The 17,429-nt window shown below is 40.0% G+C and overlaps 1 protein-coding gene across 1 annotated transcript; it reads right to left on the bottom strand.

The window, feature by feature from the left end:
* Positions 1-29: 29 nt before the first annotated feature.
* xpot (exportin, tRNA (nuclear export receptor for tRNAs)) lies at positions 30-16,481 on the bottom strand. The gene is made up of 25 exons (XM_072672430.1): positions 16,379-16,481; positions 15,094-15,250; positions 12,841-12,923; positions 11,061-11,117; positions 10,698-10,767; positions 9,636-9,854; positions 9,363-9,547; positions 8,172-8,340; positions 7,823-8,059; positions 7,576-7,614; positions 7,422-7,484; positions 7,182-7,306; positions 6,919-7,063; positions 6,685-6,804; positions 6,494-6,588; positions 6,311-6,380; positions 5,980-6,218; positions 5,569-5,854; positions 4,547-4,736; positions 4,289-4,405; positions 3,345-3,460; positions 3,199-3,246; positions 2,908-2,979; positions 2,703-2,759; positions 30-2,575 (listed from the first exon to the last, which is right to left on the bottom strand). The coding sequence occupies exons 2-25, from the start codon at positions 15,181-15,183 to the stop codon at positions 2,549-2,551; spliced, it is 2,919 nt and encodes a 972-aa protein (XP_072528531.1). The 5' UTR covers positions 15,184-15,250; positions 16,379-16,481; the 3' UTR covers positions 30-2,548.
* Positions 16,482-17,429: the final 948 nt, after the last annotated feature.

Below are 17,429 nucleotides of genomic sequence, written 5' to 3'. Positions count from 1 at the left end.
CACAAATAAGAAGCCATTAAACAAAGAGGTTACATTAGATGCACTTTATTGGTTGTGACAAAAGACTGACAAGGAGGTGAGGGGAATATCAAAAATAACGGTCAACAAGGATATCTCTGTCCGAAACAATGAAATTGACTTTGTAATTTATTTGGTGTAACGCTAGATTACTTTGAGGAGCTGATCTGCTGTTGAGGGCTATGCTCTGTGTTCTATCTGAAGTGCTGCTGCTTAAATGTCTCAAAGCAGACAGTGCAGTCTGAAGGAGCTTGTAAACAAATCCAGTGAGTGTGATATGCAGTGTGATATACCTGTGAGTACAATAAACTTGAAGATGCAGCTCATTTCACTTCACACCTCATACTGTAGAACAACTGATATGAACACACGGTCATAAAGACACTGAACATGTGTGTTGATCTAAGATTCATCAGAACTACACAAGAATACTAAGAGTTGTTCATATACACTGAGAAGTCTGCTGAGGTCAAGGTGACAGTAAATACAGCATGTTGCACATTGGTTAGCATGAGCAGAGACTAGTAGCGGTCATTCACAGGAAAACACTGAGGAATACCAAGAACAGTTTATTTCTTCACTTTCAGACATTTGTGGAAGAAACCACAAGTCATTTATTTTGCACTGTGTGGTTTTGAAAATGAGCTGGCTTTCATAAGAATTTTCAATCACCTGTTTGTACATAATGAACAGATTTATTCACTAGAATGGGGAAGCGGGCTCAGGAGCTGCAGGTCACATTAGGACTAGAGTATCCTAACCAAAATCTTGACATTGACACCTCTCCCATAGTCAAATTTATATTTCTTTTTGTCCCCACTCCCCCCCCCCCCAATTCATCCTACATAAACACGTTAAGTCATGTTACAAAACTAATGCTTAACACTGAACAATTGAATGCCTGACACCTTTTTTTAAAGCAATTTTCAAACCTAATCTTTGCATAAAGACAAATTTACATCAGTAAAATGATGACCATCTGCTCAGATTAACTTCTAACGCTGCTTATCATTACAATTTTAAACCATTTTGGTTATAACATAGTTCAACTGCACTGAACGTCATGTGAAAGTGACCGTTGTGCAATTTCAACATGCATCATGCAATATGTTGTATCTTTATCATCGACTTGAAAAATCATGAGTTTCCCTTTGTTAAACTATTCCTCTTCAGCAGTGCTGGGCAAGTCTGGCCCTGGAGAGCCAGATTCCTGCACAATTTGGTGCTTTTCCTGCTCAGGCACACCTAAAATCAACTGACCTATTAATTATCATCAGGTGAAATAGATCTGTTAGAGCAGGGGAAATAAGCAGTAAGCATGTGCTGGACTCTGGCCCTTGTTGCCCACTGCTGCTCTACAGTACTAAACTGCCCGCTTGACCAACATAGTAAATGTCACTCCCAATTCCAGCACCTCAGGCATCACCCAGAGAACTGCTGCCCTAGAGAGTAAAGCCCTCAGACTGTATGTGATGTTTTAACCAGTATAAAAAAACAAACAAAACAAAAATATTGCATAATTGATAAGAATGAGATCTTTAAAATGGATGTTAAAATACACGTCATCTGATGTCTACATAGCATCGTTTCCAATAAAGGTCAGATTTGCTATGTGTTTAGTGTTCCGATGTTAAGGAAAGATGTGTAGCTGCTTTAAGACAGGATGGTGAGGGACTGTACAGCTTAAGTGGGTTACAGTGCATTTAACATGCCATAAACAAAAGAAAAAAGATTTATTTTACAAATCAGAAAGAGAAGCAGATCCTGATGATTTAACTGTTCACATCTTACAACGATGAAGCAAGGGACAAAAAAATGTTTCGGACCCAGAAGGCCAAGATCAAGAGCACTTTCATATTCCTCCCAAATCACTTCAAAATAAAACCTAAACGCTTCCATTCTGTAACATAAAAGGAAAATCAAATCTATCATTAAATAAAATTCTCAAACCAGCCCTTCTTTTCTTCCAATTCATTTAGTGAAACCTCGTTTCAACCACTCAAAAAAATATCACCACCAAATATCTGCGAATGCTCTACAGTTTTTTTTTTTACTCGCTACAGATTTTAAACCAAGATCTCTCTCACAAATACAAAATATTCTCATTCTATATTTTCAAGCGCCAAATGCTCCCCTCCCCTCGTTTAGGTATGAAAGGGTGAAGTTAGGACAGACTTTTCTCTCCAATCAAAGCCCCTCCTCCCACAGTCTCCCATTAGCTTTCCACCTCATCATGTTGGCCAATCATGCATCCTTCTCCATGCCTGGAGGTCAAATCCACATGAAGAGCACGACTCCCGATTGGGCCTAGGTCACTGGAGGGCTGTGGTCACCGTTGTGATAGCTCATCCTCGTGAGAGTCCTGTTTCGGCACCATTTCCCTTACACCTTGGATGGGCGTGGTTAAGCTTCTCTCTTTAAGTGCAAAAGCAGCCTATGCTAAGCTCTGTCTTTATGTTGTACTGTAAGTGGCACCGACAACTGCTGTCCTTTTAGACTGGAGTTTCTGAACCCCTTGAACTTCCAGTTTTTACAGTTTGGCTTGCTGAAAGAATACCTGGGGACAGATAGTGATTGAGATAAAAGGTTAAAAAAAAAGCCACATTTCCAGTCAACATTTAAAAAAAAAAAAGAGCCTGAAGGGACTGAATAAGAAGCAATATGGTTTATTAGATAGGAAATACCTTCATGCAGTTTTTCAGAATCTTTGTGTCTGGCTGCTGAAGCACTTGACAGAGTTCCTGAAAATGACATGGATAAGTATGCAGTGCAAACTACATTCAAGGCACAGCTTAACAAAATAGATACTAATCAGCATTCTATAAGCTAAAGCACTGAAGAACTCAAAGTGAGACAGTAGAGTGTTTTGGAAGAGCCCTGGTTACATACCTGTGCGATTTCAGGAGACACCTGCAGAGAGGGCAAGTAGTCTTGCTGCAAGAACTGAATAAACTCCAGCCCCTGAAAATACAAAGAAATGCTGAAATGAAAATCTATATTGGGTACCGTTTAGGAAGATTTATGCTCGAGTATTACTGAAATGAAATTTAAAAAAAACTAAACAAAAAAAACAAAAAACAAAACAAAACAAACAAAAAAAAAAACTCAGCAAACTTGTTTCTACCCTCCCTCTTAAAAAACAAAAAAAAATCAAAATCGAAAACAAAACGTGTGACTCACCCTCTTGAGATGAATCATTTTCAGAGTCAGTGTACACTCAGACAAGGTCTGAAATGCAAGAGTTTGCAATGTAGATTACACAAGGTGGCACAACATTATCTGATTTTCTGTGTTGCTAGTTTTTAAGAGATCTACAAGAGACTTACCAGGATAGTTTGAGCATCGGATAGGTCAAATGTTGGTTTAAGAGGAGCCAGAAAGCATGCTGGGACAATGTGTTTGTAGATAAAGTCTGGAAACCCAACCAAACCGTCTTTACCCCCTGAGAAAATGAATGGGGAGAAAAGAATTGGTTAATAATTATGCCCTATATAAAATAGAATCAACAAGCACTTTACTAGGAACACTATAACGCTGCATTAGGCCTGTCTTTGCTGTCAAAACAGCCTCTGATCCTGGTCCATGTTGACATGATTGCCTCTAGAAAGTCTGGGGACCTGCATGAGGCACTTATGTGGAGACTTTCGTTCTACCACATCCCAATGGTGTTCTACTGAATTCAGATCAGGTGACTAAGAAGGCCACTAAGAACACTGAACTCATTTTCATGTTCATGAAAATGTTCATGCATTACCATGCTGGAAGTAGCAGTTAGAAGATGAGTAAATTGTGCCCATTTAAGGCCATTGCTCCAATAGCTCATTCATGATTCAATGATTAATAAAAAAAAAAAAAAAAAAAAAAAAAAAAATCTCCACACCACCTCTACCAGGCTGGACTATTGACCCAAGGCAGGTTGAGTCCATGGATTCATGCTGCTGATGCCAAATTCTGAATTTACTATGTGTGCCTCAGCAGAAATCAAGATTCATCAGACTAGGCCATGTTTTCCGGTGTTCAACTGTCAAGTGCAGCCTCATCTTTCTGTTCTTGGCAGACAGACATCAAAGCCAATGTGGTCACCTCAAGGTTTTCTGCTCACAGTTGTCCAGAGTAGTTATCAGAGTTACTGATCTGAGTTACATAACTACAATTCTGTGTTTAATGCATTGCTGTCACACACAATCAAATTATTTGATAATTGCATATATGAGTAGAGTTACAGCATATTGACATGCTCAGATATATAAAAAAAAAAAAAATTCAGTACCCCAGAGCTCCACGAGTTTGGAAAGGATGATAAAACATGTCTTCTGGGCGACAGGGTCAGGGAAGTCCACCGCTCCCTGGATGATTGTGAACAACACACGCTCAATATTTTCAGCACCTGGCAAAATAAAAATAAATTTAAAATTCAGTTCAATCAAGTATATGTAAAAGTTCTGAGCTTTCTTGTGCAATTTTCATACAGCAGCTAATATTACATAGTACAGCTTTTCATTTCAGTGTCCTTGACCAAAATTCTTACCTTGATTTGCCATTACTTCATTCATGCCACTGCTGGCCATGGTCTGAATAAAGCTGAAGTAGCTTCTTCTTAGCATTTGCTTCTCAAGGGCTGCAGTTTGGTCATTGTCCTCTGCAGGCCGTGACAACACTTCAAAGATTGCCAGCACCAATGGCATGAATACTTGCTGTAGGAAGGGAGACACCTGGTTCTGCAAGGACAAGTAGATTAAGTGTTAAAGCAAAAATCGAGATTATATAATTAACTGCAAGTGCTGCAGTGACTAGTAGACTACTGTTGGTCCCTGAATTCAGTCCCCCTGCCCCTAGTAGATGTGGAAAAAATTAAAATATAAAATGTTATCTCTGAAATTACTTAAAAATATCTTAAAAATATTTAATGCTAAACCATCTCTGGTACTTTAACTCAGACAATACATCTACAAGAAAGCGCCAATAAAAAGCATTTTATAATTAAATAAACTGCAATCAAAAGACCAATCACACTGTAAATCTTAGAATTGTAGTTGAGTGTGAGAAAGGTGCATTATTTAATCTCACCATTATTATTAATATAGTAGATACGGGGTGCTACTACTACCACCACCAATAATAATAATAATAATAATAATAATTAATTCATAGTAAAACTACCCAGGCTAAGATACAGCCTTCATATAGCACAGTGTTACAATGGGAAAACACAGATTTATGATGACACCAGCATCACAAATGTTAACTTGTGTCCTTGAGTGATCAAGAGATCAAGGACCTGGATAAAAAATCCCTGCCAGGCTGGCATGCTCACAAATATTTTAGGGCTGTTTAGATGGAAAGGAGAAGCTAATCAAATCTAACCTGTGTGTGTATGGAGCCCAATAGCATGTGTTCATTTGTAATATATATATATATATATATATATATATATATATATATATATATATATATATATATATATAAATACAGTGGCAAAATGAGTGATTTTAGTGGGCCCAAAGGGTCAATTGTCACCGTAAACATTCAGAACAATTTCCTCCAGCGCACCTTAAACTTGGCTGTGATCTGGCTGATGAGGGGAATAAATTCCTGCAGGTCTTTGGGCTCACAGTCCTTCAGCATGTGCTCGGATGCTGCCGGTATGAAGGGCAGAACCTCTTCCTCTAGGCAGATGATCATGCGGTGGAGAAATGAGCGCACAGCACTGCGCAGAGTGCACCGCTGGACCGGGCAGCTCAGTGCAGGCAGAAATGTCTGCAGGCAGTCCAAGTACACCTCTGAGCAGCCACACAGCTTCACAGTCTGCTTGTTACTAAATGCCTTACTGGTGCGGCTGACAGAAGAGAGAACACAGGAGAGGAAGAAGTGTAAATACAATGGAATTCTTATACAGCGCACACCATGGCAAACATGATCATCACAGTGTATTTGAAGTGACTTGAGGTGAAGAGTGTGTACCTGGCAAAGCCCACAGCATGACCGAGGCAGTCTGCAAGGGCTGTCTGTCTCTCCTCGTCAGCCTCTTGAGTCAGTTTGGCGAGAAGCAGGCGGAAGGCCTCCATAAGCGGGGTTAAGAGACTACGCATCAGAGCCTGCTTCCTGTCTGCTGGACTTTCTCCATTCACAATCAGCACCCCGGCCGTCTCAAACATGAACAGCTGGTCATCGCTGCTCAACAGAGCTGGGAAGCCATTCTCCTGAAGGAGTGAAGGAGGGTGTAAGTATAAAAGAGACCAACTTGTGTATTTATGACTTTGTGGGTAAGTTCTGGGTGGTGTTGGTTTCTTACAGGTGGAGCCAATTCTAGCAGGTCCTGTATTCGGCTTAGGATGTCCTCAATATAGGCATTCATGTGTTTACTGTTCAAAAACAGAAATGAGCATCAAAAAACAGCACAGCACACTCAACTCAATATCACTACAAATCACTCTAAAAAGCCTGCATGACTGTGAATGTTTGTTATTAGACTTACTACAGCGTTTTGATGAACCTGGAGAAAAGGTAAGCCACTCTGCTCCGCACTTTTGGACTGCTGTGTCTCAGACCACGATGGTCTAGAAATGCCATCTGTACAGGAGACGCATATAAATTTTTGATGCAAGAAAACAGTTTGCAGTCAGACTTGGTGTCTGGTTGGCAGGTGCGTGGAGTTTAAAAACTCACCAGGACGTTTGGAATGTGCTGTGGTTCCACAATGAAAAACTTGTCGTAGCGTACAACAGTCTCAAAGAACTCCAGCGTGACCGAGGTGTGCTGATACTCGCTTACACCACTGGAGATGAGCTATACAGGCATATAAAAACAAATCTTAAAATAAAGCTCTCCTCAATTTCTTTTTATATCTTTATGTAGTCACCTAAATGCTCATTTTACAGTATGATGTGGGATTTTTCTCACCGTCCTCATCATGTCCTGTAGAGTACTGGCTTTGGTAGCATCCCCAGTGAAATGAGCCCCATGAGATGCAGGCAGTGCCTCACCCAACATGTAGAACAGCCTGATTGCCACTTCTACCTCCATGAACCGTGTCGTTTGCCAGTTCCTGGACACATACACACAGGCTTAAGTATCTGGAGAATTACCACTCAAATAATGGTTTAGGTGGAGAGCTCAGTAAATGATTTTTGTATTACGTAATGGTTAAAAGAGCCTGGACTTACTGCATGGTACTAGTGAAGACTCTGCGCACAGATTCCAGTAAGAGCTCAGGAGAGACCTGGGCAAGGCGGTCCAGCAGCATCTTTAATTGCTTCCTGTACTCCACAAACATAGCCTCATCCTCACCCTGAAGCAGAACACAGAGTATATTGTCACTACACCTAAAATGTTAATAATAATAATAAAAAAAATTATAATAATAAAAAGAAACTGGCCTTGCCATTACATATTAGTACTCTTACCTCATTTTCAAAGTTGTACTCATCATCATATGTCAGTTTTTTCATAACAGACAGCATGATTGCCTGTTAAAAAGCAAACAAAGCTGTTAAAGAGCACAAGTATTACAAGAACCTAAAAAGAGCTTAAAATGATGAATGGGTGCAGATTTCATACCTCAACATTACTCTTTTGCTGATCAGTAAGGACAGGTAGCTGTAGACAAAGACATACAAATGAAATGAGCTCTGAGAGAGTATATTATATATATATATATATATATATATATATATATATATATATATATATATATATATATATATATATATACACACACACACACACACACACACACACACATATATATATATATATATATATAAATAAAGGAAAAGATCAAGAGTGAACAAATGCAAGTATGTACCTGTTTGAGTATGTGCAGGTAGTCGTAACAGAATCCCACTATGTTTGCTGAAATGTCATCATCCTCATGGATAAGCAGCTGTAGCATCAGGGGAATCTTAGCCTCTAGCGCTTGCAGCGTTTCTGCAGCAACCTTCACATCTCCTGTCTTACTGAGTTTGGTCCAGCTTAGCACCAGAGCCTGGCCTATCCCATTCACCAGCCGTGAGAATTTTGCCAGAAAGTCTACATCCTCCTCCTGACACAGGCACACAATTATTAGTTATACATTACATATTATTACACATTAGTTATAAATTATTAGTTATAGTTGTACATGTGCATGTGTGTATGATAGGGATGAGGCATACCTGCTCCACATTAAAGAACCCAGCAGACTGCAGAACTTGAGAGAGAGACTCCACTAGTTTGGTTTTGTCCACAGGGTCCATGCCTTTATTTACAATCTCAAACAGACAGTCACAGGCCTCTTCTCGAAGCTCCTCCACAGACATATGGCTTAAGAGCAGATTCACAAACCTGTATACAACACAAACCACACCCAATCAACATCTAGGCCAAACAAACACTGCATGGTCAGGGTAAGCACTATGATTGATTATCACCTTTGGCAGGCTGGCTAAAGGTAAGCAAACACTGGAGCATCACAATGATTTCACAGAGCCTCCACAAGACATGAGTGTTGACTATACAAAATTGCACTGTACTTCTCCCTATTTAAAAAAAAATCTAATAAACTAAAGAGTAGTTTGTCATATACATATTAAATACCATAGACTTTTTTGGTTAACCTTTAGAATGAGCTATTGAGTGAAGTGCTCTGTCCTCTACTGTATGCAGTGTCACCCATAATATGGGTGACAATACAACAGGTGATTACATAGCAAAACGTACAACCCTAAGTGTGTACAGCTGTTAAACCTTTATTAGTAATGCATTTGATAGTTTTGAAAGTTTTTTCAGCAAACATTCAGAATACCATACTGAATAAATAACATTTATTTAAAATGTTAAGAACAAATGATTAAAAAAACAAAACAAAACGCAGAACAACATTTACTGCTGCGTGTTTTAGACCAATTACAAACCGTATAAAAGCTTAGCAATACTGTGTAGCTAGTGGCAGTAGGCAAGCACTCCCCAAGGACCTCCGCGCTGTTTTTGAGATCTGACTAAATCACACATTACACAAGAGGAGATTTAACAACATCTCACTCTCTGCTTATATCTTCCTCCATCGCTCTTCTCCTATACATGTATATAGAGGTCAAACCCTTTCTGAACATGACAATGATGAAATGATTCAGTGTTCATAAACATTATACCCGTTTGTTCAGTTCTGTTTAGTACTGTTAGTACGTTGTTTTGCACACTGCAAATACCTAAGAAATATTGGGGGGAATAATAATAATAATAAAAAAATAATAATAATAATACATTATCTTGGACATACTGCCCAGCCCTAGCTATCAAAACACAAACTTCAGTCAATACACATGGCTGTAAACGGTTATTTGTCTACACACTGCGAACGCTCTAACCTGTCGTTGGCGATGAGGTTGAGTTCGATCCAGGACACGTAAGCTCCCACCACCTCCAAACACTGGCATGTGAGCTCACTGTGGCTCTGCTGGTACGTCTGTAGGATCTGGTACCAGGACTCCACCAGTGCTGGGATGCAGTTCTCCCGCATGGTGTCTTTAATCAGCGTGTTCCTGCGCGTCTCCTGAAGAACAAAGGGAAGGTTATAACAACCTGAGTGCGTTACAGTCTCACAAGCAAAAGCTTCAGCGTAAACATTTGTTGAGACGTACCTCAGGAGTATGCAAGATATCTCTGTCCACCACCTCAGCATCGATAGCCATGAGTGTGCGCAGGTAGATGTCAAGGCCGTGAGGGTTCAGGCCCACCAGTGAGAGCAGGTCAAAGAAGAACTTGGGCCACACAGTCGGGTATTCCATAATGAAAGTTAGGGAAAACACCTGGGCAGCCTTGTTTTTGATGAAGGGTTTCTCCGACTGTGTGCTCATCAACTGCACAAAAAGAGAAGTCGTCAGCAACACCACTACATTTCCATTGACAGCATTTAGCAGACGCTCTTATCCAGAGCGACTTACAAAAGTGCTTTGCTATTTACCCAAGAAAAACCTCAGCTAGTTTGAATAGACTAAAATTAAAATATACCTCTAAGTTTAGACATTACTAAACACAAGTCAATAAGGTGACCACTCTACTATTCGCCCAAGTATTCTCGAAAAAGGTGGGTCTTCACTCTGCGTTTGAAGACAGTGAGTGACTGTTTCACCAATTTGGCGCCAGGACAGAAAAAAGCCTGGGCGCTTGTCTTCCGTGGATCTTAAGGGATGGAGAGTTGCGCCGAGCCGTACTTGATGCTCTTGGTGCGGATCGGCTTTTGACCATCGCCATAAAGTACGGAGGGGCTGGTCTGTTCTTGGCTTTGTAGGCCAGCGTCAGGTTTTTGAAGCTGATGCGGGCAACAGCTACAGGAAGCCAGTAAAGAGAACGCAGCAGTGGACAAGTGACATGGCTGAGTTTAGAAACGTTGAAGACGACCCGTGCCGCTGCACTTTAGGTAAGTTGCAGGGGCCTAATGGTGCGCACACAGAGACCAGCCCAAAGAGAGTTGCAGTAGTCAAGTCTCGAAGTGACGAGAGACTGAACAAGCACCTGGGTGGCCTCTCTAGAGAGGAAGGGTCGAATTCTCCGGATGTTGTACAGAAAAAAAATCTGCTTGACAGAGTTACATTCATGCAGACAACCACCTCCACGTCACTCATTCTCAGCAGCTTCATATGGGAAATATCCTTTCTCCAAGTCTGAGGGTAGCAGGACAAAAATAGGAGTGACATTAACACCTGCAACTGTAGCCATTTCATCAGAGTCTCTCTAATCAGCTGCTGTTGGGCTCCGGTGAGGCTCCCGTGCCTGTCAAGAGACACAAACAAAGACACACAAGTTTGATTCCACTGTACTGGGTAACTGGTGTGTGACAGACCAAATAGTATTTGTTGTTGTGTCAGAGTGCCATTATTGTGGGATATCGGCTCTCACAGAATACCTTTCAGCCAACCACACTGCAAGGTCGGAGCTTAGGGTAGTATAATTCTGTACAACAAGTAAATTCACTCGTTTCATTTACTTGTTACATTTCAAGAACATTATGTTACCGTAGACTTTTCTAATACACTACAAACAGAGTACAAAGTTCAAAGATTTACCTGTATTTGATCTGATGCTCCAGAACTTGAAAACAGAAGAACTTCACATGGTCATCACTGATGGACAAGCATAAAAAAATGAACACTGTAAGATTATGGAGTAATGCCTTGCCGTCCAACACCGGTTTGGCGAAGACGTTTTAAATGATTATCCTTAAATATGATCAGAGACCCATCTTTGACCAAATGTTCACAATTACAATTTTTTTCCTCATTTGGTTAACAATGGATCTCTGATTAACCGCTACCAAATGAGCAGTTACTGTTTATACACAATTTGTATTAACTCTTTATGTCACAATGACCTCTTTGTTCATGGTCTCTGCATTAGCATAGTAGCCAAACAGTGGGTTGTTATACTGCACAACCCAGTATTGGCCCACCTTGATGAGTAATAAATATGGACATCCCTTAATGGCAGGTTTAAGATCTGCTCACACATTTGCAAATTTTGTTGCAGTCAGGGGACAGTGAGGATCAATCCAAATGCACAAGGTTGTTTTTCTTGAAGCAGTTCATGGTAAATGTTTATGTAGGTCGTAGAGGACCCATGTAAAGTTTCCTGTGCCACGTGCTACCACACAACCCCAAAGTATAACTGACCAAACTTGCCTTCCTTCTTCAGCAGGGCTACAACAAATGGATATTTTAACAAATGAATAATCTATTGATTAATGAAATTTTTTTATTATTATATAACACAGATTATGAATTGCTCAGTTTCTAAATAACTCGTAGCCATCAGCTTTTAACAATAATTTTAACTTTCAGTTTACATGCATTTTGTTACTGTTACCTTTGTATTAGTGACTTATTTTGACACAGTCTGTATGTTCCATGTTAAAAGTTAATAGTGGAGTCCGTCGGTCTAAGGTTGACATCCTTGAAGATTTCTCTTTTTACACTCAGCCTGTGTCCATATGAGACTCGCATGCTTCACACTAACTCCACTAACACCAGAGTGATGGCGCTGAAGATGTGTGTCCACGTTGCCTTATGGCTCTCGTGGCACAATGTTTTAATCTATGCACTCCGTTCAAGTGACAGACAGCTGCTTAGTCTGTAGGTTCCCACTTTTGTACTGTAAAAAGTAACAGCGGCAATAAAACACAGCGGTATTCCACACTGTTATGGTCCAACTTCGATGACTGAACTGTAGTTCATGTACATCCAAACCGTTCTTTGTTAGCATGAGAAAAATAAGTGCTGTCACCAAATAACTGACTATTAAATTGACAATTTGTTTTTAGTCGACCAAGACGATTAGTCATTGCACCCCTATTCATCAGTCCACAGCACTTGTATCCAAAATGTCTCACCTAGATGTTGTTTTGCTACTTTACAGACCAAGTCACCCTCATCTCCACCCTCTCTCACATTATTTATTTATATTTATGTACACACACACACCAAATAGGAGCCCAAGATTGTTGAGTGTTAGCACAAGGTTTGAGTCAGAGAGCTCATTACTCCCAGGAATTGTTATCAGCTAACAACGCCTAATGACAATTCTTGATCTGCCTAACCAGTCTTAAGGCAATTAAGGCGTAATGACTTCAAACTAACCTTACCACAAGCAACAATTACTATTTTACTTATATTTAAACTGATCCAGCAACTGCATTGATATAATATAACTAAAGTACATTGAGAGAATTTTTTTTTGCTTCAAAATTATACTGAACACATCATGTTGACACAGAAGTGTTTTTCTATGCAAAAAGATAAATACATTTCTTTTTATATAAGCACATTTGAGTGAGAAAACCCATCAGCTCACCTGTAAATGCCTTTAGCCAAGGCCTCTGCACAAACCTCCCAGCCATCCTGAGATTCCTTCAACTGCTCAAAATATGCCAACGCCTGACAAAGAAAGGAGATGGACATGGTGATTATTACTGTGACCAAATGGGTGCTCCTTACCTATCCACAACTGCTTGTTTTTTTCCCCCCTTTTACAGATTTAGTGTGTGAATGATGGATTTTATTTTGGTACCTGAGAAAGTAATGTAACCCAGCAGTAGTGGCTAAAGCACTTGCATCAAAACCCAGTGTCAAGCAACCAACTCACAGTGAAAAGCCTCGCCTAATTGACTGCTACTTGCAATTCTAGTTTTTAATACGTTTATCAAACTGATAATACGAAATGTTAAGTGTTGACAAATTAACATCCCTGATTAATTTCTTTTAATTGAAACAAAACAAAACAAAAAAGTCATTTTTTTATTTTAAAAAGGTGGTGGGGTAATGTGAGGGGTTTGCTGATAAAGTAACAATAAAGTATGCAAAATGGTATTAGATCACATGATCAAAAATCCTATCATCACTAATCAATCGAAAAACTTTCTAAATGCTACCGACTCCACCAGCACCAGCTGGAAGGGGGGAAAAAAAAAAAAAAAAAAAAAAAACACCCTCCTTTCCTAATCATGTAGATGTAGATTACTGTCAATAAAGAACAGGTCCAGCAAGAACTAGGAACTGGCAAGCAACCTCCTTGTCATTGTCCTTAATCTGTTCAACTGATAACAGAGTACAAACATAGGTTCATTAGTTGACTGAGATTGACACTGAGCAGCATATAAAATGTGACGCATCACCACATCATTTTGAACTACTAACATCCTCATCGTTGGACAGCTACACGCTAAACTGATCATGAACTAATCTGAACACTCAATCCATCACAGTCCATCGCAGACAGCGACGCTTTATAAAATGTCAGCATGTTTTGTTGGCATGACTACTGTACCAACTTAAAATAATATAGGTGACTCTTGTGTGTCTGACGAGTGACTCAGCATTCAGAGAACTGAGAGAACCAAACCCTCTGCCCCTCCTCATTTATCCTGCATGAGTACCATGTCTTTCTAATGACTTAAAGCCCCTGTCTACTGGTCTAAATATCTAAAAATGTATTTTAATACTAAATAGGTCACAGATTAAGCATTTATCAATGTTATTATACAGAGAGTTAAAAATCCAGATTAACTTTAGTTAAATACCCCCCCCCCGCAAAAAAAAGCACTCCAATTCATGTATTCACTGGATCTAACGGATATAAATTGTTTATATAAATACATTTTTACAGAAATAAATATCATGTTATGTTATGTGTATAGATGGTTACATTTTCAGAGTCTGGCCGACAAAACCTTTTTTTTTTGGTGGACAAGTGTTTTTTTTTTTTTTTTTTTTTTTTTTTAGCGAACAACAAGGTAAAGACATCACAGAAGTGCATGTTCAGCATGGAGCTTAAACTAGCAATCAGAGCCAAAACGAGCAAGCATGTGGTCGGTATGAAAAGCATGTTGATTAACACAGTTGCTGTGTTTTAGGGCCGTACTGTCTGCTTAGGAAGGAGATTAGAGGAACTAATGTAATCGAGGTAGGTGAAGTAACATTCTGCTAACTCTGATTGGTTCTTTGGCCATCTGATGCTAGATGGGCCAAATTTTGTCCAGACCAACTTAAGTCAGAAGAAAACAAAAGAAAAATTGTCGACATGAAAGACCACTTTTTGCACTGCCAGTTCATATAAAATTCATCACAACATGGAAACATGGAAATGAGAAGACATGAGCTTTAAGATGAAATAAGAAGACCAGAAGATCATCGCTTTCAGAAAGCTGTGGCTGTACTCGCTAAGAATATAATGCCAGACTGAAGTGACACTTTTGACTTGGGCTGGGCATTTCTTTTTTTCATTGTTTTGACAGATACTTTGACTTCTACACTGGACCCAAAACAATCATTTTTGGATATGTATTCTAATTAGTCCCAAATCAAAAGATAGTGTCACTTCCAGGATCAGGAATTTGGAACAAACTGACTACTCAGGTACTGAATTTCAGTTCCTTAAAGACATTAACTAAAGGAATTAACTAATTTGATCAGTACTGAATTTTACTACATAGTTCTAGGTGTGACAAGAGATTGTAGTCTTCGAATTGATGAGATTAGGGTTGCCCAGCTCAAGAGAGAGGCAGAGGTGTGTTGGTGGAGGGGAGGGGAGGGGGGCTGTTTGCCTTACTCTTTGCCTGTAGCACGCATCAGCATTGGGGTTCAGTCCCATGAGGGCCTGCTCGTCCATGATGGCAGGTAAAGCCGACTCGCAGGCCATGTGTGGGTTAGCTTGTTTCCACTATAGGGTCACTCCAATCTTCTACACCGATGCAGAATTCACACATCTGTCAAACACACAGAGAGAAATAACACACAGAGGTCATAACTGTGTTGAACACATCCCTGATCTGCTGTTTCTACCATCTTACTGAGGAAGGCAACCATCACATGGTCTCCACATTACAGGACAAGTGTAGGTGCTTGCGTTTCACTTGTAGCACAGGAAACTGGTCTCTGAGGATGCTCATCACAACCGAAAACGGTAGTTTTCGTTGTTCATTTGAATGAATGAACATCCAACAAAACGGCTAAACGCGAGTAAAAGGAAAATGCCATTACAACAACAAAGTTTTTTTTCACTGGCTTTCAGTACAGGGCGTGATTGAAAGCTCAGAGGCCCAAGTCAAATCCCCGCATCAGCACAACTAATTCAACACAAAAACTGTCACAACACCACCGGTCCAGAGCAGGGTGGACTGACGGGTGAAAGGGAGACGGACACAACACGGAGTCCGGTTTAGTCCAGCTGCTTTCACTTCTTTGTGGCATGATGCAACATGGCTACAATATTTGGTCCACACACACACACATAGACAAACGTTACTCCTCTGTCGTTAGCGAGCTAGCAGCCGGCCACACAAAACCAACAGAAAGTTCCTGTGTTGATTTTATCGTCTTTTATCGGTTCCTATGAATCTCAGTTTTGTAATAATGTTACATTAGGAGCCGAAAGTTGTTGTCTGGCTATAGCAAGCAGCTCTCTGGGAGCCTTAGCTAGCGGTGGTTGTAGCTGTAGCTGTAGCTATAGCTATAGCTAACTCGCTAACTGCCTAGCTCGTCACATGCGTTTGGGCTCCCAGTAACGTGGCAGCTGCTGAGAATCCGCCGGCGGCCGGTCTTACACACAAACCACGAGAACAGCCTCAGACCCGCTCACTCACACAGCACAGCCGATCAGGCCCGTTTCAGCTAGTAGCACGCCTGCCGTGAAGCTAGGTAACGGTTAACAGTGTGCTCGCTCACACACACACACACACACAGGGCTACCTGCATACACACACAGGGCAGTGGCCGCTTCAGCACGCCTCAAGTTGCTTTCACAGAAAAGCTTTTCGCCAAAGTTCTCGACGGCCTTCGGTGCCAAATATCGCTTCACACCAACACTACGAGTGGACGAGCGCTGGTTTCTGTACCTTACTGTTGACTTCAGAGCTCCATCGTGGTGTCGGGTAGATCAGGAGTTGGTCAGAAAATCGACTCCAGCAGCGGCGTGTCGGAGCGGCCGGACGGAAACGCTGCTCATGTGGGTCGCGGCAGCAGGAAGGAGTTCATGAGCGGGGGCATGGCCATGATCCAAGAGGGAGGGAGGGCTGTTTACAGCTTGTTTACTGTTTAAACACGTGGCTGTACAACATTTAATCAAATCCGCACTCCTCTTTAAAAGTGCAGGCCACACGGCTTTGTTCACTGTAATCTACAGTAATCTATATGTAGGACTGGGGTCTTCAAACTTCTTTATACCAAAGACCCCTAACCAGTGTATAAACAGTATATATTAATTTTGATTGTAAACATGTGACTAAATCTTCTACAAGAGACAGAGAAATAGAGAAGACGTGTTTTAGACACGATCAATATTTTCTGAACTTTGAATAAAATATAGCTCACATTAAAATGTAAAATATTGTAAAAATATTTAATGCCCCATTACTGTTGACATACTAAATGTAATGTTTTTACCAAAATTAAATTAAATTAATCACGTTACTGTTAACAGTGATTAACGGTTTTGAATGAGGCGCAATATACAGGGCAACCAATCAGAACATCGCTCATTATATACAGTACTAAGGAATACGTAGAGGTCGGGGAAAAACAAGTGTACATTATATATACAGTATATATATATATATATATATATATATATATATATATATATATATATATATACAGAGAGAAAGAGAATAAATAATAATAATATACATTAATAATATAAAAAATAAATTAAAAAATAAATATATAAAATAGAGTAAAAATATTACAGGTTGTAACTGCAAAAATGTCATACATCTCAGGTATAAAAATAATTATTTGGTTGATGAAATAGATAGTATAACTGACATTTTTAGTAATTTTGGATGTCAATAAAAAAGTGGGGGGAATTAATCGGATCCAGTATTAATCGGAGCTAGTGTTAATGGTCAGAGTAACTCCATTGCCTCTGCAGCTGTAGGTCTATGTAAC

Source organism: Salminus brasiliensis, chromosome 2, assembly GCF_030463535.1.
Source record: "Salminus brasiliensis chromosome 2, fSalBra1.hap2, whole genome shotgun sequence".
In the NCBI taxonomy this organism is placed as follows: Eukaryota; Metazoa; Chordata; class Actinopteri; order Characiformes; family Bryconidae; genus Salminus; species Salminus brasiliensis.
This window is presented reverse-complemented; position numbering and strand designations above follow the sequence as displayed.